Source organism: Chiloscyllium punctatum, chromosome 4, assembly GCF_047496795.1.
Source record: "Chiloscyllium punctatum isolate Juve2018m chromosome 4, sChiPun1.3, whole genome shotgun sequence".
NCBI classification, from domain to species: domain Eukaryota; kingdom Metazoa; phylum Chordata; class Chondrichthyes; order Orectolobiformes; family Hemiscylliidae; genus Chiloscyllium; species Chiloscyllium punctatum.
In genome coordinates this window covers 95,543,127-95,563,767 of record NC_092742.1, presented here as the reverse complement: position 1 = coordinate 95,563,767, position 20,641 = coordinate 95,543,127, and the positions used below count along the sequence as shown (strand labels likewise).

The 20,641-nt window shown below is 40.8% G+C and overlaps 1 protein-coding gene across 1 annotated transcript in view; it reads left to right on the top strand.

Moving 5' to 3' along the window:
- Positions 1 to 20,641, top strand: part of LOC140475996 (eIF-2-alpha kinase GCN2-like) — a 127,087-nt gene that overhangs the window by 55,211 nt on the left and 51,235 nt on the right. Inside the window, exons 15-21 of the mRNA XM_072567898.1 lie at positions 2,461 to 2,559; positions 4,644 to 4,766; positions 10,707 to 10,811; positions 12,634 to 12,697; positions 13,902 to 13,981; positions 15,172 to 15,273; positions 20,372 to 20,422. Of these exons, the coding sequence (XP_072423999.1) occupies positions 2,461 to 2,559; positions 4,644 to 4,766; positions 10,707 to 10,811; positions 12,634 to 12,697; positions 13,902 to 13,981; positions 15,172 to 15,273; positions 20,372 to 20,422 (624 nt within the window). The remainder of the gene's footprint in view (positions 1 to 2,460; positions 2,560 to 4,643; positions 4,767 to 10,706; positions 10,812 to 12,633; positions 12,698 to 13,901; positions 13,982 to 15,171; positions 15,274 to 20,371; positions 20,423 to 20,641) is intronic.

Sequence of the window (20,641 nt, the reverse complement as noted above, 5' to 3'; positions counted from 1 at the left end):
AAAAAAAGGTCTATGTCAACAAACGCTGCAGTTATGTTCCGTGGGATATTCAGGAAACTGGTTTGCAAGACATCTTGACCTCACAACAGTTCTATTGCTCAGAGCCTATCTCTATTAAAAAGAAAACAAGCTCTGAATCATGCACTGCTGAAGAACACCATTCCATCTCATGGATCTGGCTCTTTGGAAGAGCTACATAGTTAGTCCCATTCACCTGCCCTTAGACCTCCACCACTCTTCCACCTAGTGCATAAAAGCAGTGTACCTCATTTTATTCTGGGACCATTTGCTAATTGTCTTTAATCTAAGTGATCTGCATAGAAATACAGAAGAGAGGAGCAGGAGTAGGCTATTTGGCCCCTGAAGCCTGTTCTGCTAACCAATATGATCACTGAATTCAGTGCCCTAAACCTGCTCTTCCCCTATGTCCTTTGATCTCTTTAGTCACAAGAGCTATGTTTCCATCCTTCAAGAAAACACATCATGTTTTGACCTCAACCACTTATTGCAGTTGTGAATTCCACAGGCTCATCACTCTTTGGATGAAGACATTTCTTCTCATTTCAGTCCTAACAGGTTTATCCCTTATCCTTAAAGAACGTCCCCTTGTTCTGGACTCCCCCCACCATCAGGCACAGCCTTCCTGCTTCTAGCCTGCCTAGTCCTGTTAGAATTTTATAGATTTCCATTAAATTCCCCTTCATTCTTCTGAACGTAAGTGAATTCAACCCAAACAACTCGATCTCACCTGATGCATAGTCCTGCCATTCCAGGAATCAGTTTGATAAAGCTTCAGTGTACTGTCTCTATCGCAAGAGCATCCTCTGCACACACTATTCCAGGTGTGGCTCCACTGATGCACTGTATAATTGCCAGAAGACATCCTTGTTCCTCTCATTACAAAGGCCAATATGCAGTTTGCCCCCTTTACTGCCCGCTGCACTTGAGTGCTTATTTTCAGCAGCCAGAAGAAGTGGTGGATGCTGGGACAATTATAGCACTTAAAGGCATCTGAATGGGTATATGAATAGGAAGGGTTTAGAGGGATATGGGCCAAGCCGCTGGCAAATGGGACTAGATTAGGTTAAGATAATCTGGTCAGTATGGACAAGTTGGACTGAAGGGTTTGTTTCCATGCTGTACATCTCAATGACTCTATAACTGGTTCACAAGGACTCATTGAACATTCTCCTCGCTCAATTTACAGCCAATCAAGTAATGATCTGCCATCCCATTTTGCTACCAAAATGGATAACTTCATATTTATCCACATGCGCTGCACCTTCCATGCCTTTGCCCACCCACACAACCTGTATACTCACTTCGCATCATCTCTGCATCCTCCTTATGGTTCACTCTTCCATCCAGTTCTGTGTACTTTTGTAGGCTTTGAGGTAATACATTTAGTTTCTTCATCTACGTCATTAACATATATTGTGAATAGTTACTAAGCTTGTCATTAGAAACAGTTTCTCCTTGTCTGCTCTCTTAAATCCCATTAGAATTTTGAACGCTTCTGTTGAATGTTTCCATAAACTCCTCTGCTCTAAAGGGTTGGGCAGTGGGGGAGGGTGGGTAATGTAGAAAGAGAGGAAGGTTGTGGGGACATGAGAGGAAAGGACAATGGGAGCTGGGTTTGGTGGAGATGTATTATTGGGCGGTGACTTTTTTCTTCTCAGGATGACATAGTAAGAGAACTCAACTGAGATTTGTAAGGCCAAGATTTCAGACTTTTTGCTATTGTTATAGTGAAGACACACTTTTATGATTTTAAAAAAATCCTTCATGAGCTGTGGGTTTTGTTAATAATGCTAACATGGAAAGCCTGGTCATTGTTACTAAAATTTATAATGTCTTTCCTAGTCTGTACAACCATGGTGATGTTTGGGACATGTTCTGAACCACAGGGTGATGCTTTGAACTTTGTCTAGGTTTCTCAGGAAAAAATCCAAAAAATATGTTGCAACGTGCCCCCTTTTCCCCAAGTAGTTTAATTAGTAAAGGGTTTGAGCAATTGAGCCACATGGAGAAAAGTGTTCGACACTTGGTGATCAAGAGATCTCAAACTGGAGATGTTGGGTGAGAGACCATGTCTGTGACTATAGGATGAGCACCAGCTCTAGCTCTGCTGTTTTGTCCACCACTCTGGAGTAACTTGCTCCTGCTGAACAGTCTTCAATTTATATGTGAAAAATGGTCTCTTTGGTAAGACCTAGAGAGCGTTGGCATCTATGAAACTACACAGATGCACGAGTGACCATTTTGGCAGGTGACGTAAGTGGCAAAAAAAATCTAACATTAACCTGTTTGTTGCCTAACCCAAGGATGTGTCTTTTTCCCATTCTCATAACGGCTTGAGTGTAACTTACATTTTAGCTCAGACTGCGTGCTAATTTCACCATAACTAATATGTTTTATATTCTGTGTTTGTTACTTTCTGTGATTATTGTTAATATACAGGGCAGGGAAACTACAAATGCAAAGAATCCTGAGGATGGCAAAATGGAGAAAGCAGAGGTCATAATAGAACCACAGACAGTGCACTATCTGTATATTCAGGTAACCAATTCTATCCATTCTCTGCACTATTTATATATTCAAGTAACAGTGGTACTCCAGATTGCAGAGTATTTATATTCTGTAACATGCTACCCCAGACTTTCTACTGTATATATGCTCTGATAATAGACTGGGCCCTGGATTGCACACCATGTGTGTATTCTGTTGACATACAGTAATTTGAATGATTTCCTGAAATGCAACAATTCAGCAATGAAAGCTGCTTATTGTTACATTGCACCATTTGAAAGGAGACTGCATTTCCCTCCTGCACCATAAATCCCATTTGACACAGGTGGACATATTTTGGTGATATATGGATTGTACGATCCTTACTATCGGAATTATGCTATGAAAATGGACAGTATTTAGGATACTGACATAAGTGACTGCAAATTAGATGGCCCAAGTTGCTTCAAATTTAATTAAATCAGGAGGATTTGATAAGACATTTCATGACCATTTTCTACCATTATATGCGAAAAGTCACTATCAGGTCAGCAAAATAGTTCTTCCATCTGCCAAATTAGATTAGATTAGAATCCCTGCAGTATGGAAACAGGCCGTTCGGCCCAACAATTCCACACCAACCTCTGAAGAATGACCCACCCATACCCATACCCATTCCCCTACCTTTTGTTTTACTCCTGATTAACGCACCTAACACGATGGACAATTTAGCATGGTCAAATCACCTAACCTGCACATCTTTAGATTTTGGGAGGAAACTGGAGCACCGGAAACTCACGCAGACATGGGGAGAATGTGCAAACTCCCCACAGACAGTCACCTGAGGTGGTACAATAACCTGGGTCCCTGGTGCTGTGAGGCAGCAGTGCTAACCACTGAGCCACTGTGCTGCCAGTCATAGCAGTCGTGAATTTCCTTAAGAAAATTGGGAGAGTTCCAGTTGTCTGCATAATGCCATTTATATGGTTTTTCCAGTCACATTGTGGGGCTGAATAGGAGAAGTCCTGAGGAAATTCACTGAATAAAATGTATACATTTTTCTCTAGGAACGAAAAAACCCCAGTAATTTTGTAACTTTGCTAAATCTAGAACAATGCAAGTAGACTTTAGGAGGATGTGGGTATGTGTGGCTTGACATAACGTAAGGCAATTCCACCCTGACAGATGTATATGTGTTCAAGCCGAGTTGACGTGAGATAGTCAAATGGATAGTACACTTAAAACAAATACCTGAATGTCTGTTTGAGATCCCTCATCATTTTTACACTTTTGCCCATTGTCCTTTGAATACTGTGATTGTCTGGCACTCCAGCTTTACACATGCACCACCCACCAGATGAAAATAATACAGGAGCTCATGCTGAGATTGAGCTCAGGTCCTCAATATTGATAGTACAACAGAGCTCTTCATGTCACACTGTCAATGTCTTTACAAAGATGAGTTAATATTTGTAGCAAGATTGTAAAATGCCTTTATGGAAGCTATGCAGTTTCAGAACTGTTATACCCACCACGTTAACTCTAATCCTAACCTAGAGCGACCAAAGCAACTCAGAGTTTGAATAGGACTCTGTGACTTTAGATTAGGTCTTGTAAGTTGCAGGATTGAAAGGTAGCTCTGTTCCTTCACAGGTTCAGGTCCTCAATATGCATTTCAGTGCCTGGTAATGTAGAAATGCTGTATTGCTTTGTAATTTTAATTCAGTATTAACCTGCTTTTAACATCCTGTTGATCTCTTCCCTTTTATCAATTGAATTTGTTTTTATATTTTGTTGTTGTATGGTTGTTACATATGTACATTTTAAGTCTGATTCCTTAGTATATAATGGACTGTTCAATGTAAGTTACTTAGCAAATCAGCCTTTGGTTGTGAATGATCTCTTGAAAGAAATAATACCGATGATATTTTATAACCAAAAATACTTTCACGTTATCAAGTGAATCCCACCTTCTAAGTTATGAGGGAGACTTTGGCTTGCTCTGCGTTGCAGCTGAGGGATTATTTGGGTATAATTCAATTAAACAAATGATCTTGCAGATCACTTAATGACTTGAGTTGCTGAATTTGCTTGATGTATAAATTGTAGACTTAAATTTTCTTGACTGCTTTCAGATGGAATATTGTGAGAAAAGCACTTTACGTGACACAATTGACCGGGGACTGTATAGAGATATAAATCGTCTCTGGAGGCTATTCAGGGAAATCCTTGATGGACTAGCCTACATCCATGAACAGGTTTGATTTTTAGGAACTGTTAGGGGAACTGTAATATCTAATGTAAGTAAACTTTCAAAAAGCTTGTGATAATGTTCATGTTGTCGGAATTGAGCTTAGAAGTGAGAAAGGAATAGCTACTATTTTATGAGAAAGGAATCATTCAGTCAAACGCTTCAATCCAACTGGTCAGTGTCACTGTTCATGCTCATAAAATATTCCTTCCAATCCATTATATTTGACCCTGTTGCCTTCCTTTGTATTCCTTTACTCCTTCATTTATTTATCTAACTCCCTCCTTAAATGCATGTCTGCTATTCACCTCAAATGCTCCTTGTTTTACCACATTACACATTTTGATCACACATTGGTGAAAGAAATTTCTCCTGAAATCCATATTGGATGCCCACAAATGGATTTCTTTTCTCCATGTCTTGTCTATAGAACTAATTCATCACCTATCAAGTCACCCCAACAATGTTATTTTTTTAAAAAAAAGACCCTCAGCATGTTCAGTTGTTTATTTCTATTTCAGTTGTTTATTTCAATTCTTTATTTCTAGTGCGATCTTGACATTTTTTTGTCACTTCTCCGGTCTTTGTTATAAAATGGAGACCACAACCGTGCTTGTACTCTCGTCTAACTGACATTTTTTTTAAACAAGTTTAATATTACTTTTCTACTTTACAATTCATTCCCTCGAGAAAAAGAATCCCAGTCCTGTGTTTGCTTTTCGTGGCCTTATTAACTTTCATTACTGTGATAATAACCTGTGTGTCATCATTCCTCAATTACTTTGCTCCTTAGATCTATTCAGACTCTGGAATTTAATACAAAATTAAACCAACTCATAGTAAAATCCGTTTGATTGCATAGCCTTTTTTGCAATTTTATAAATTTCTTCCTGTTTCCTATGTTCTATCTCAGTGTTAAAGGTACCACCCAATTTGATGTCATCTGCAACATTAGTAATTGTACTTCTGATTCCTAAATATAAATAATCATTAACGTAAATCGTGAGCTATTGTAGTCTTATCATCCATCTGTGTGGAATACCATTTCACTAGGATGAGTAGCTACCCTTAATCACTACACTGTTTTTCTGATTTCTACCTTGTTATTTATATCCCATTTCCATGCACTCTGATTTTATTTGTGAGTCAACCATATGGTACTTTATTGAAGCTCTTTTGAAAATTTGAATATATTACATCCCTAATGTTATACTTGTCCACTCGTTATTACTTCAAAGAATTCAGAAAGGTTGGCCAAACAGTTTCTAGATGTATCTCTGCTATATCTTTGGGTAAAGATTTCAAAGAACAAAGAGCAAAGAACATTACAGCACAGGAACAGGCTCTTTGGTGTCCAGGCCTGCACTGATCCAGATCCTCTATCTAAATTTGCCACCTATTGTCTAAAGATCTGTGTCCCTTTGCTCCTTGCCCATTTATGTATCTATGTAGATATAACTTAAATGACGCTGTTTTTCCCACCCCTATTACCTCCTCTGGCACCCACCACCCTCTGCGTAAAAAAAACTTTCCACATATCTCTCCCCTGAACTTTTTCCCCCTCACACTTTGAACTCGTGGTCCCTAGTAATTGAGTCCTCCACTCTGGGAAAAAGTGTTTTGCTATCCACCCTGTCTACACCTCTCATGATTTTGTAGGCCTCAATTGTCTTCTTTCCCATGAAAATAATCCTAATCCACTCAACCTCTCCTCATAGCTAGCACCCTTTTTCCCAGGCAACATCTTGGTGAACTTCCTCTGCCCCATCTCCAAAGCATCCACATCCTTTTGATAATGCGGCGACCAGAACTGTACGCGGTATTCCAGAACTGTACACTGAACCAAAGTTTTAAATGACTGTAACGTGACCTGCCAACTCTTGTACTCAATATCCCGTCTGATGAAGGAAAGCATGCCGTTTGCCTTGTTGACCACTCTACTGACCTGCGTTGCCACTTTCAGGGAACAATGGACATGAACACCCAGATCTCTCTGTACATCAGTTTTCCCCAGGACTTTTTCGTTTACTGTATAGTTCGCTCTGGAATTGTATTTTTCAAAATGCATCACTTCGTATTTGTCCGGATTAAACTCCATCGCCATTTCTCTGCCCAACTCTCCACTCTATCTATACTCTCTGACAATCAGCTTCACTCCACTAGTCTTAATGTCATTTGCAAACTTGCTAATGAGGCAACCTACGCCTTCCTCCAAATTATGTATGTATTTCATTATGTTTGCTGCTCATTAAGCTAACTGGTCTATAGTTCTGATGTAAGCTCTGACTTGAATGATTTAAGTTCTCATAAAACATTCTAGTCTCATAAAACATTCATTGTCTGCTGCATATTTCCAGCATTTTCAGTTTCTGTTATAGTCCCCTGAACTCAATCGAACTCCTCTGGCTCAATTTCCTTTTCTGATTTTTAAAAATAAATTTATGATAGTGTCTCTGTTAACCATTTACCAGTTTATTTTTGAAATGTGTTGGTATTGTCCTATTGAACCGTTGATTTTCACTCCTCTATATTTCCTTAGTTTGTTCTCCCTTTGCTTTCTTAAATGATTACTTCTTTGATCCTTTCTTCTAATGCTTTGATAGTCTCCCTGAAAATAGTAATATTTCTGCCATTTTGATGTGAAGTTTATCTTCTGGCCCTAATCCTATTCTTGATTTTTTCTTTCATTTCTGTCTGAAGAATACTTCAATGTTCCTCGTCCTCCGTATGTGTTTCTATTTGCCTTGATTTAATTCCATAATTCATCTCCACTTCCTTACTACTTCAAATTAAATTTCCTAACTACTTCTATTTCCTTTTTGTCACCATTCGTGTCCCTGAAATTCAGGGTTGCAGGAAAGAGTTGAATTGAAGGAGTTCAGCAATCTTTAATTTTGCAGGGTTGGAGGCAGTTGCATAGGTTGGAAGGAACAAGATCAAGGAGGTAATTGAAAACCAGGATGAGAACTTAAAAATCTAGACACTGCTGAACTGGGAGCTAGCAGTTTAAAGAGCACAGAGGTGATGGGTGAATGAAACTTAATGTGAGCTACTATAGTCAGTTCTTCTGTAAAGCGGTGGCTGCATTCTTGCGTAGTCCCACGTTTTAGAAAAATTATGCTTTAGAAACAGCGCTTAAAGTCTTGGCGCTGTAATTACATTACAGCTGACACATGTTTTTAAAATTCATGCTGTAAAAGCATGTCCTCAATTCATCAGTCACATTACAGCGAATTAGCTTTGACGAAATACGAGTTATAACAGAATAACCTGTATGCAGGCATTGTTAGAGTTTGAAAGAACTCAAGCTTAGAGGGTGTAGACTGGAAGGCTGACCAGGGAACATTGGAATAGTTCTGATGATAGCTTATAGAACAGAGATATTAACTCTGTTCCTCTCCACTCAGGCCTGCTGAGTATTTCTAGCATATTCTGTTTTTAATTAATAATTTTCAACATTTGATGTATTTTGCACCATTGGGTTGGTTGAATTTGCAGTTGATATGATGTGGCTGTTGATAGTAGTTGAGCTGAGATTCAGATGGATGTAGGCAATATCATTGAGCTGGATATGAGGCAATCTTCATGATAGGTGGAACACTGTGTTGGAAGCTCACCAAGGGTCCCAAAGGATGTGAAGGTTGTGAATGATCTTGTCCTGCGTCAGACAGTGCACAAAGTGAGGGTTTGAGTCTGGTCAAGTCAAGAACAGTTTACTTAGGCCAAGCAGGGGTCCTTTACCATAGTCACAGCCAGATCAGATGTTATTTGTAACTTTGATCAGGGCAGTTTCATTACTGTGCCAGGAGAAGGCACTTGATTGAGGTTTTCAGACGTGGGAAAGATGGACATGGATTTTGGCATGCTTGTGGACTTTAGGAACACATAGGAGATTGGAAATGAGATGACAGATTGCAAAGACGCGGGGGGGTCTCGAATTGTTTTTGGAGGCAGATGATGGCAGATTTGAGTGGAAGAGGAGAATGTCTTGGGATAGAAAACTTAAAACAAGATCACTTAACATGAGGGGCAAGAAGGGAATTGAATTATCAACAGTTTGGGGAATAGTTGGGGTTGGGCAAAACTGTAGGTAGGTGACATTGAAAGCTAAGACTTTGGGAGAGTTAAAAATCACACAACACCAGGTTATAGTCCAACAGGTTTAATTGGAAGCACTAGCTTTCGGAGTGCTGCTCCTTCATCAGGTCGTTGTGGAGTACACAATTGTAAGTCACAGAATTTATAGCAAAAGTTTACAGTGTGATGTTACTGAAATTATACATTGAAAACTACCTTGATTGTTTGTGAAGTCTCTCATCTGTTTGAATGACCATAATTTCACTTCTTTTATATGTAACTCACAAAACTTTCTTTAAAAAAGTTACATTCTTAGGTTAACTGTAATGTTTAGACTGATTCTAATCTAAAAAGTGAGTTGACGGTCTTACATGGATTCATGTAGTTTTTGAGCAAAGTACAATGTAACTCTGCAGGTCCAAATTCACTCCACAAACCTCACTTTTGTGTGTGTGTGTCTGTCTGTCTGTGCCTGGGGTGGGGGGTTGTGAGTGTCTGTGAGAGAATGTGTATATATGTGTGTGAGTGCACACCCCCACCCCAGACAGACAGACAGATGGAGGCACGTGCGTACACACACACTCTCTCACTCTGCCTGTCTCTCACTCTGCCTGTCTCTCACTCTGCCTGTCTCTCACTCTGCCTGTCTCTCACTCTGCCTGTCTCTCACTCTGTCTGTCTCTGTCTCTCTCTCTTACAGACATACACACACACTCTCACATGCACCCTCTCACAGACTTAGAGACTTTACACTCACAGACACTGACAAACCCCCATCCCAGAAACACACACATACACACACACACACACATGTTTGTGGGGTGAATTTGTACTTGCAGAGTTACATTGTACTTTGCTCAAAATCTGCATGAATCCATGTAAGATTCACTTTTTAGATTAGAATCAGTCTAAACATTATGGCACAGACAGGGAACACAGGGGGCTAACACCTTTAACATCTCAACATCTTATTTGCGCTGACACCAATTGTTACAGTTAACCTGAGAGTGTAACTTTTTAAAAAAAAGTTTTGTGATTTACACAAGAAAGAAGTGAAACTATCATGGTCATTCTAACAGATGAGAAACGTATCAAACAATCAAGGTATTTTTCCATGTATAATTTCAGTTACATCACACTGTAAACTTTTGCTATAAATTCTGTGTCTTACAATTGTGTTCTCCACAACGACCTGATGAAGGAGCGATGCTCCGAAAGCTAGTGCTTCCAATTAAACCTGTTAGACTATAACCTGGTGTTGTGTGATTTTTAACTTTCCACACCCCAGTCCAACACCGGCATCTCCAAATCATGACTTTGGGAGAGAACGTGATTGGAACTTGGTGGATCAGGGGAATATGTTGCAAGAACTTTCCATGAGCCCCTTACACTTGTGTTGGAGGTGAGGGTGGTCAGGACAGAGAAGAGGGATTGACTAGAAAGGTTTACAGTGAGGAAGAGAGGCTACAGTTATTGTTATATTCTGTGATGCTGGAACAGTGGACACTTTGGGGAGAGAGAGCAGGACCGTATGGTGCATTATGTGATACAGCCAGATTTGATGATGAAAGCATAAATTACTTGTCCACTATCAATATTCAAACTCTGAAATTTAGAGGGTGGAGATGGGGGTTGTGTGGGAATGGGGAACAAAAAGGAGAGCGTACTGGTTTTAAAAAAAAAAATATGAAATTGAAAAGATTACATCTTAGTGGGTGAGAGGGAAAGGAAAAGGTGGAAGCAGACTTCCTTTGCCTGAATCCAGTTTGATTTTTGACTTGGGAGTGAGGAGTCACATGTTCCAGTCCTTGCTAATGAGCCTATGGATTTACCTTGTCCTGACCAGCTGTTCTGTTCCTTGTCATTTCAGGGCATGATTCATCGAGATCTGAAACCTGTTAATATATTTTTGGATTCCAATGATCACGTGAAAATAGGGGATTTTGGCTTAGCCACAGATCATCTGGCTAATCCGGTAAGAAGTGACGAGAAAAGGAAGTAAACATTATACATCTCACATGGATAGACTAAGATGGAAGCCCAAGTCTAGATTAGAGTGGTGCTGGAAAAGCACAGCAGGTTAGGTAGCATCCGAGGAGCAGGAAAATCGGCATTTCGTGCAAAAGCCCTTCATCAGGAATGTTTTTACCTAAGATGGAAGCCCTTTTTGTGTACAATACTTGGTGTGTTGCAGTTATGTCAGTGTTTGGGAATGATTATTGTTTGCTCTGTGTACTTTTTGAGGAATGTGCTTATCCTGCGTATGCACACGATATTTATACTTTATAATCAAGGAATTCTTTTTCAGTTTTAAAATATTCAAATTCAGGACATCTAGGAGACTGAGCTTTCAAAATTACTTTGTAATCCCTTGCCAAATACCTGACAATTGCTTTTATTCCTCTGGTAGATGTGAAACAGGTTTCATTGCCAATGTGTTGTCAGATTGTAAAAACCCTCATCAGGTGGGAGGGATCAGTTTCCCCCTCAACTGCCAGCTTTAGGAACTGATGACTAGGTTAGCTAAGAGATTTCTACGAGCTAAAACCTCCCACTTATTCCAGGCTCTAATAATGTTCTTTTACTTACTAAACATAACACAAGTACAAGTGAGGTACGTGGATTCTGTTTAAAAAAGCCATAGGATCTTCAATAAAGATCGATCTTGATGTAGCGAACCTATGCTTAGTGACAACCTCTGGGTATTCGCATGTTGATCGCTTAAATAGGCATCACTCTAAAAGTCATGCTTCAATACAGAACTGTGGAAAATAATGTTTAGTTAGAGGAAACTGCTGTTGGCCAAATCAGCTCATTCTTTTCTGACTGATCAAGCTGCTGTTACCAATCTTCTCAACAGTCTCCTCTTCATCCTCACTTTCTAGAAACTTTCCATACTTTTAGAGGATGTTTAAATTATCCATTTTGTTAGCTTTCCCAGAAACTTTGTTACTCATTTTTTATGTCTTTGGTGAAAAGATACTGTCCTACTTCCCTTCTTGATTTTTCTAACCTTTGTAAAATTTGGATTTTTGTGATAAGACCTGCCTCTGCTGCATTTTGTTCATTACCAATCAGTACATATAAACAAGGAATAAGGGTAGGCCACTTGACCGTTCAAATCTGCTCAGCCATTCAATTAAAATCTGATTTGATTTTAACCTCAACTTTACGTTCCTGCATATCCCCGATAATCTGTCATCTCCATGGTAATCAAGAATCTTAGCTGACTAGTAAGTGGAAAAGAGAACATAAACTTGTATTCCTGTGATTTTAGGAAGCACAGACAATGATAAAGAGATTTGTTAAGGTTGCTACAGGAAACCTGTAGTGGTGAGAATCCAGATCAAGGAGACAATCTTAGAGCTAGACTATGCAGAAATAAAAGCAGGAAGCACTTAGTCACATAAAGGGTAGTGAAAATCTGGATTAGAATTCCCCAAAAGACTGTGGATGCTGGTTGAATTAACATTTTCAAGAGTGCGATGCACAATTTGTACGAAGAGCTGCAAATGCTGGAAATCGTTTTTTCTCCACAGATGCTGCCAAACTTGTTGAGTTTCTCCAGCAACTTCTGCTTTTTAGTTAGATACAGGTGCCAAGAGAGTAATCTCGTACTATGGGATGTTGATTTGTGGCTTCAACTAGATAAGCTGTGATCTCACGAAGTACTGGAGCAAATGGTCTACTCCTACTTATAATTTGCATGATAGTTTATTTACTTTTTTTTTCCCTAGTGTGCCTACCTGCAGAAACAAAAAGCACAATTCTTGGTTTTAAAATATTCTTTCCCACAGGCAGGTGACAGACAGGAAACAGAAGGCAGTGGATCCATTCATTTTATCAAACCTGACCCAGCAGGTGAGGCTGTTTCCCGAATCGGGGTATGACTGTGTGACGTGAAGGTTGGGTTAAAACGGTTTACATTCCAGCTCCTACATAATCAATTAATTTAAGGATAGGAAACAGGTATACCATGGAAAGATCCAATTACTTGATGATTAGACTTGCAGGAAATTTTAATCCAGTTGAACTAGGCTGTGTGGGCAAGTCACAGCCCTGCAAGGCCAGGTATTTGACCCCCAATATCAACAAAATAATGCTAATTTTGACACTTTGAGTGTGTCACTTATCTATTAGGTTGCTCCCTCAATATTTCCATTTGCCTGAGATGCATTTTAAAGTGTCAGTTTCATTGAGTTGGAAGTATTTTTTGCCTCCTTGTATCTTGTGAATACAAATTGTATTCCAAGATATGGGTGCATAATCTTAACATGAACCTTTTCAAAACAAAATATCATATCTTCATCGTTTTTGAATACGATGCTTGGTAACCTTGCTGACCCCTCTTTAAAGAGTATTGTGATATTGTTTACGTTGGGAGAAGTGATGACCAAGTGGTACTATCACTAGGCTTTTAATTCAGAGATCGAGGTAGTGTTCTGGAGACTCTAATTTGGATCCTGCCAAGGCAAAGGGTGGAATTTGACTTCAATAAAATCTGAAATTGAGTGTCTAATAATGACCATGAAACCGGTATTGATTATCGAGAAAACTATATCTGGTTCACTAATGTCCTTTAGGAAAAGAAACTGCCATTCTTACCCAATCTGACCTACATCTGACCCCAGACGCACAAATGTGGTGGCTCTTAACTGCCTCTGGTCAATTAGGAATGGACAAGAAATACTAGCCTAGCCAGCAGTGCCTACATCTCAAGAATGAATAAATCATGTTGAGTAATTGTATGTTACTGAAAACCTAATGTGGAAACGAAGAGGTGTTTTACTCTCAGAATTGTTGCCCTTTAGGTCAAACCAAGTGGCTGTGTGTTCTGGTGGTTCACCACTGCTTGAAAAGCAAGATTTCCTCAGCCAATATCACCAAATAAGTCCAGAAAATTTACACATTCAAATAAAACATTCCAGATCCCATCTACAGGAAAAAGGATGGAATCCAAACGGTCCAAATCCTTCATTCAAGCTGTGAATCTCTGTTTGAGAGGCAACAGTTCCTGGGATCAATATGAATATCTGAAGGTTACAGGTTTTTGTTTCAATTACAGGGAATCTGACTGGAATGGTTGGCACTGCTTTGTACGTGAGCCCTGAAGTACAGGGTAACACGAAAGCCTCCTACAATCAGGTAATCTGTTGTTTTTTTTTTAATCATGAGCAAAGATAATAAATGCCAGACTTACCTATTAGCACTGGTCAGCTGCTTGCCTACTTGTGAATCACTCATTCTTTAAGTATCATATCTGTAATGCATCTCTGTTTATATTATATAATCCTGAAGTGAAGACTCCTGTGGTGCCTCAGTAGTGTCCCTGCTCTGAGCCAGGAGGCCCGGATTCAAGTCCCATCTGTTCCTGTGTGTCGTAACAGCTCTGAAAACATTGATTAGAAAATGTATATGGTTCAAAGTTTGGGAGAAGATTTGTAGCTCGGGTGCTCGTTGTTGTGGTTCTGTTCGCCGAGCTGGGAATTTGTCTTGCAAACGTTTCGTCCCCTGTCTAGGTGACATCCTCAGTGCTTGGGAGCCTCCTGTGAAGCGCTTCTGTGCTGTTTCCTCCGGCATTTATAGTGGCCTGTCTCTGCCGCTTCCGGTTGTCAGTTTGAGCTGTCCGCATCGACCTGGACCCAATATACCGGCCACTACAGCGGACAGCTCGAACTGACAACCGGAAGCGGCAGAGACAGGCCACTATAAATGCCGGAGGAAACAGCACAGAAGCGCTTCACAGGAGGCTCCCAAGCACTGAGGATGTCACCTAGACAGGGGACGAAACGTTTGCAAGACAAATTCCCAGCTCGGCGAACAGAACCACAACAATGTATATGGTGCTGAGGTATTTATTTTTGAGATCATAAATGTTTGCTATTTAACCGGTCCTGATGAGGTTAGTTTGACACACTGGTAACTGCTTGAATTGCTGCTGAGGTAAGTGTCACTGTCACCAGGAATGTTCACAGTGGAAAATCCCAAACCATCAATGTTTGATAAGTGGTGAAATTTCATTCCTTGAACTGTGTTTTGTTGCCGATGTGATCCCAGCTACTGATGAGTATTTTTAAAAAAGTTGCATTATAGCAAATGTCTAGCGATAAGTTTATTTAAACCCGTCGTGAACCTGTTGGCTTCATAGAACTATTAATTTTGAAAGAAAATCTGTGAATAGATGTTAAGATTTGTATTGTGTAATAAGTAGTAATGATAATTCCCTGCCTATGCCACTGCTTTATCTGAATCATATGTGACTACAAACGAAAATGTGTGCTTGTGCGTGTTTGTTACTTCATGAAACTATAGCTTATTTACTACCATTCTTCCAGAAAGTGGATCTGTTCAGTTTGGGAATTATTTTCTTTGAGATGTCGTATCATCCCATGGACACAACATCTGAAAGGATTTCTGTTCTCAGCAAATTACGAATGGTAAGTGTTGGCACAGTGACCCTTAGCAGAAATCTATTGGAATTCAATTCATATTCATCATCAATAAATTCATTTCTGCCTCAGAGAAATAACTAAGTTGTGTTTTTAATTTCTGTGTGTGTGTCCAAATTACAACGCTAGGTTGAGTGGCAGGAAATCTTGTCTGTCTCCATTATATGCAGTCCAGGAGCCAAAGGAGTTGCACCATTTTAAATATCGTTAATTGTTTACGCTTAGTCTTTTTTTTAATCCTTGAAATTTTTTGTGCTTTTCTATCATAGAATCCTGACAATGTGGAAGCGGGCTATTCGGCTCAACAAGTCTACACCAACCTTCCGAAGAGTATCCCACCCAGGCACATTCCCTTACCCTATTACTCTATGTTTCCCCTGACTAATGCATTCCCCTACACATCACTGAACACTATGGGCAATTTAACATGGCCAATTCACCTAACCTGCATATCGTTTTTACTTTTGGTCTCTAATTTTAATCGTTCCACCTTTGATGGTGGGGCCTTGAGCTGCCAACGTCTTGAACTTCCTTTCTAAGCCTCTCTACCTCTATTTCCTCTTAAGATACTGTTAAAAGATACTGCCATCTCTCTTTGACAAAGCTATTAGTTACTTCCCCTAAGATGGTGATATGTGGCTTAGTCGAGACTGTGTTGCTGGAAAAGCACAGCAGATCATGCAGCATCAGAGGAGCAGGAGAATCGACATTTCAGGCTGGAGAAGTGCTCTGGCCCAAAATCTCGATTCTCTTGCTCCTCTGATGCTGCCTGACCTGCTGTGCTTTTCCAGCAACGTACTCTCAACTCTGATCTCCAGCATCTTCAGATCTCACTTTCTCTTATGCGGCTTTGTGTCATACTTTATTTCTGAATGCTCTTGTGATGGACCTTGTGTCATTTTATTATATTGAGGGCACTGTGTAAATGCAGTTTGTTGTTTTCTGATTGTTTTTGTGTACCAAAAACACACTTGGACAGTAATCCATTGAATGTGAAATTTTGAAACCTACGGATGCTTTGTGTAAGTTTAGAAAATAGAACATTACAGTGCAGTACAGGCTCTTCAGCCCTCCTTGGTTTCACAGGTCGATACAACAATCTGAAGCCCATCTAACCTACACTATTCCACTATGATCATATGTTTATCCAATGACCATTTAAATGGCCTTAAAGTTCGCAAGTCTACTACTGTTGCAGGCAGTGCGTTCCACGTCCCTACTACCCTCTGGATAAGGAAACTATCTCTGACATCTGTCCTATATCTGTCACCCCTCAATTTAAATCTATGTCCCCTCGTGCTAGCCATCGCCATCCAAGGAAAAAGGCTCTCACTGTTTACCCTATCTAACCCTCTGATGATCTTGTATGCCCCTATTAAGTCACCTCTTGATCACCTTCTCTCTAATGAAACTAGCCTCGAGTACACCAGCCTTTCTTCATAAGACCTTCCCTCTATACCAGGCAACATCCTGGTAAACCTCCTCTGAACCCTTTTCAATGTTTCCACATCCTTCCTATAAAGCGGTGACCAGAACTGTACGCAACACTTAAATTGCATCCGAAAGAGAGTTTTGTACAGCTACAACATGACCTCGTGGCTCTGAAACTCAGTACCTCTACCAATATAAGCCAACACACCGTATGCCTTTTAACAGCCCTGTCAACCTGAGTGGCAACTTTCAGGGATCTATGTACATGGACACAGAGCTCTCTCTGCTCATCCACGCTACCAAGAATCTTACCATCAGCTCAGTACTCTGCATTCCTGTTACTCCTTCCAAAGTGAATCACCTCACACTTTTCGCATTAAACTCCATTTACCATCTCTCAGCCAGCTCTGCAGCTTGTGTGTTCCTCTGTAACCTGCAACATCCTTCAGCATGGTCCACAACTCCACCTACTTTAGTGTCATCCGCAAATTTACACTTGGCAGTGGACCCAAAACAGATCCTTGCGGTACACCTCTCACTAGTAACTGAACTCCAGGATGAACGTTTCCCCATCAACTACCACTCTCTGTCTTCTTTAGGCTAGCCAATTTCTGATCCAAACCGCTAAAACACCCTCAATCACATTTCTCCATATTTTATGCAATAGCTGACCATGGGGAAACTGATCAAATGTTTTACTAAAATTCACATACACCACATCAACCGCTTTACCGTCATCCATCTGTTTGGTCACCTTCCCAAAGAACTCAGTAACGCATGTGAGGCACAACCTACTGCTCACAAAACTATTTTGACTATGCCTAATCAAATTTTTCCTTTCTCGATGATTATAAATCCTGTCTCTTATCCTTTCCAGCATCTGAAGTAAGGCTCATTGGTCAAAAATTTCTAGGGTTGTCTCTACTCCCCTTCTTGAACAAGGGGACAACGTTTGTTATCCTCCAGTCTTCTGGCATTATTCCTGTAGACAATGACGACAAAGATCCAAGCCAAAGGGCTCTGCAATATCCTCCCTGTCTTCCCAGAGAATCCTCGGATAAGAGTAGCTGTTCCTTGAATAAGCTCCATTTCTAATGCCCATTCCCTGCATTTTCTTTCCCCATCCTATGCATCCTAAATCTTGCCTAATCACATCAGAATTGTCTTTTTCCCCAACTATAAATCTTGCCCTATGGCATCTACCTATCCCTTTCCATTGCCAAAGTAAACGTAACCAAATTGTGGTCACTTTCACCCAAGTACTCCCCTACCTCCAAAATCTAACACCTGGCAGGGTTCATTACCCAGTACCAAATCCAGTGTGGCCTCACCTCTTGTTGGCCCATCTACATACTGTGTTAGGAAGCCCTCCTGCACACATTGGACAAAAACTGACCCACATAAAGTACTCGAACTATAGTATTTTCAGTCAATATTTGGAAAGCTAAAGTCCCCCATAATAACTATCCTGTTACTTTCGCTCCTATCCAGAATCGTCCTTTCAATCGTCCTCTACATCTCTGGAATTTTTCAGAGGCCTATAGAAAACTCTCAGCAAGGTGACCTCTCCTTTTCTGTATCCAACCTCAGCCCGTAGTACCTCAGTAGACGAGTTCCTCAACAAACATTATTTGTGCCACGTAATACTGTCCTTGACTAACAGTGCCACACCTCCCCCTCTTTTACCACCTTCCCTGTTCTTACTGAAACATCTAAACCCCAGAACCTGCAACAACCATTCCTGTCCTTGCTCTATCCATGTCTCCGAAAAGGCCACAACATCGAAGTCTCAGGTACCTTCCCATGCTGCAAGTTTAGATTAGATTAGATTCCCTACAGTATGGAAGCAGGCTGTTCAGCCCAACAAGTCTATACCAACCCTCCGACGAGTAGCCCACTCAGACCCATTCCCCTACCTGATATTTACCCCTGACTAATGCACCTAACACTATGGGCAATTTAGCACGGCCAACTGACTTGACCAGCACATCTTTGGATTGTGGGAGGAAACTGGAGCACCCGGAGGAAACCCGCGCAGACACAGGGAGACTGTGCAAACTCCACACAGATAGTTTCCCGAGGGAAGAATTGAACCTAGGTCCCTGGCACTGTTGGCAGTGGTGCTAACCACTGAGCCACCATGCTGCCCCTTCACCACCATGTTCTGGATGCTCCTGGCGTTGAAGTAGACACATCTCAAACCAGTTTCCTGCCTGCCAATACACTCCTGCAACCTTGAAACCTGATTTATGACCTCGCTACTCTCAACCTCTTGTACACAGGAGCTACAATTCAGATTTCCATCCCCCTGCTGAATTGGTTTAAACCCTCCCAAAGAGCACTAGCAAATTTTCCCACAGGATGTTGGTACCCCTCTGGTTCAGGTGTAGACCATCCTGTTTGTAGATGTCCCACCTACCCCAGAATGAGCCCCAATTATCCAGATATCTGAATCCCTCACTCCTGCACTATTCCTGTAGCCAACCCCTTTCTCTCCCAGTTCCTGGCCTTGATAGCACATGGTACAAGTAACAATCCAGAGATAATAACTCTGTTTGTTCTAGCACTAAGCTCCCTGAATTTCTGCCTAAAATCCCCATCTGTTTTCCTACCTATTTCACTGGTGCCTATGTGGACCATGACTTTGGACTGCTCCCCTCCCCCTTAAGGATCCTGAAAACACGATCCAAGACATAGTGAACCCTGACTCCTGGGAGGGAACACACCAACTACGAGTCTCTCTCATTCTCACAGAATCTCCTATCTGTCCTCCTAACTATGGAGTCCCTGATGACGAATGCACTGCTCATCTTCTCTTCCCCTCCATTTCCCTTCTGAGTAACAGGGACAGTCTCTGTGCCAGAGACCTGTACCTCACGTCTTACCCCTGGTAAGTCATCCCCCGCAACAGTATCCAAAGCTGTATACTTATTATTGAGGGGAATGGCCAGAATTGTCCCTGCACTTTCTGCCTGTTTCCTTTCTGTCCCCTGACTGCAACCCAGCTACCTTTTTCCTGTACCTGAAGTGTGACTATCTCCCTGTAACACCTCTCAATGTAGACTTTTTAAAAAAAACACTTTCAGATTTTTGGGTTTAATCAAAAACAGAAGCAATAGTGACGCATGTAAAATACATGTTAAAACATTTACCCAATCTCTCAATTGAAAACTGTGTTAAGTTGTCTCTCATCCTAACGTTGATTGGTGCTCTTCTGAGGTTTGGGTTGACATCTGACCTGACAATGGTTTGGTGAATGTCAGAAAATGAAAGATGACCCATTACCTTTGCACTAGCTTCTCTTGCCTCAGCACAATATTTGAAACAAAAACACCATTGGCTCACACCCTAAACTTTACAGTCATGAGCAAAGGGAACAAATGTTGGGAGCATTTGAATGTGAAAGGGAAAAGACAGTACAGTCTGATCCAATTGTGTCGATGTGCACAATTTGTGGATTGATTGGAATGTCAGGCTGTGGTGAGTAGTGGCGATGTGAGGGAACCTTGCATCGTTCTCTCATCTTGTGGCAGCTCAGAATAGCCCTGTGTAATCTTATTTGTTGCATTGGTGCACCTAGGGATGAAATATCACGTACCTGATAGAGAAACACTGGAAGGAATTTTCTAATTGAAGTTACTTTTTCCTCTTGCAGCCAACAATTGAGTTTCCTGAAGATTTTGATGAAGAAAGATGTTCAAAACAGGTACAGTCTCTGGTTACTGCAGTTCCATGCACTATTATGACCTAGAGAGTGTCTCTGGCTCGTAGATTGTAGAGCGGGCAGTTTTTATTTCCAGGAATGGAACTCAAGTATTTCTAAAGCAGAAATTCACCATTTATCAGCAAAGTACTCCAACTCATTTTGTTGTGCCACTCAAAACAACTTTCTTGAGTTAGCAAAAGGCTAGGGTAAGGTACTTTT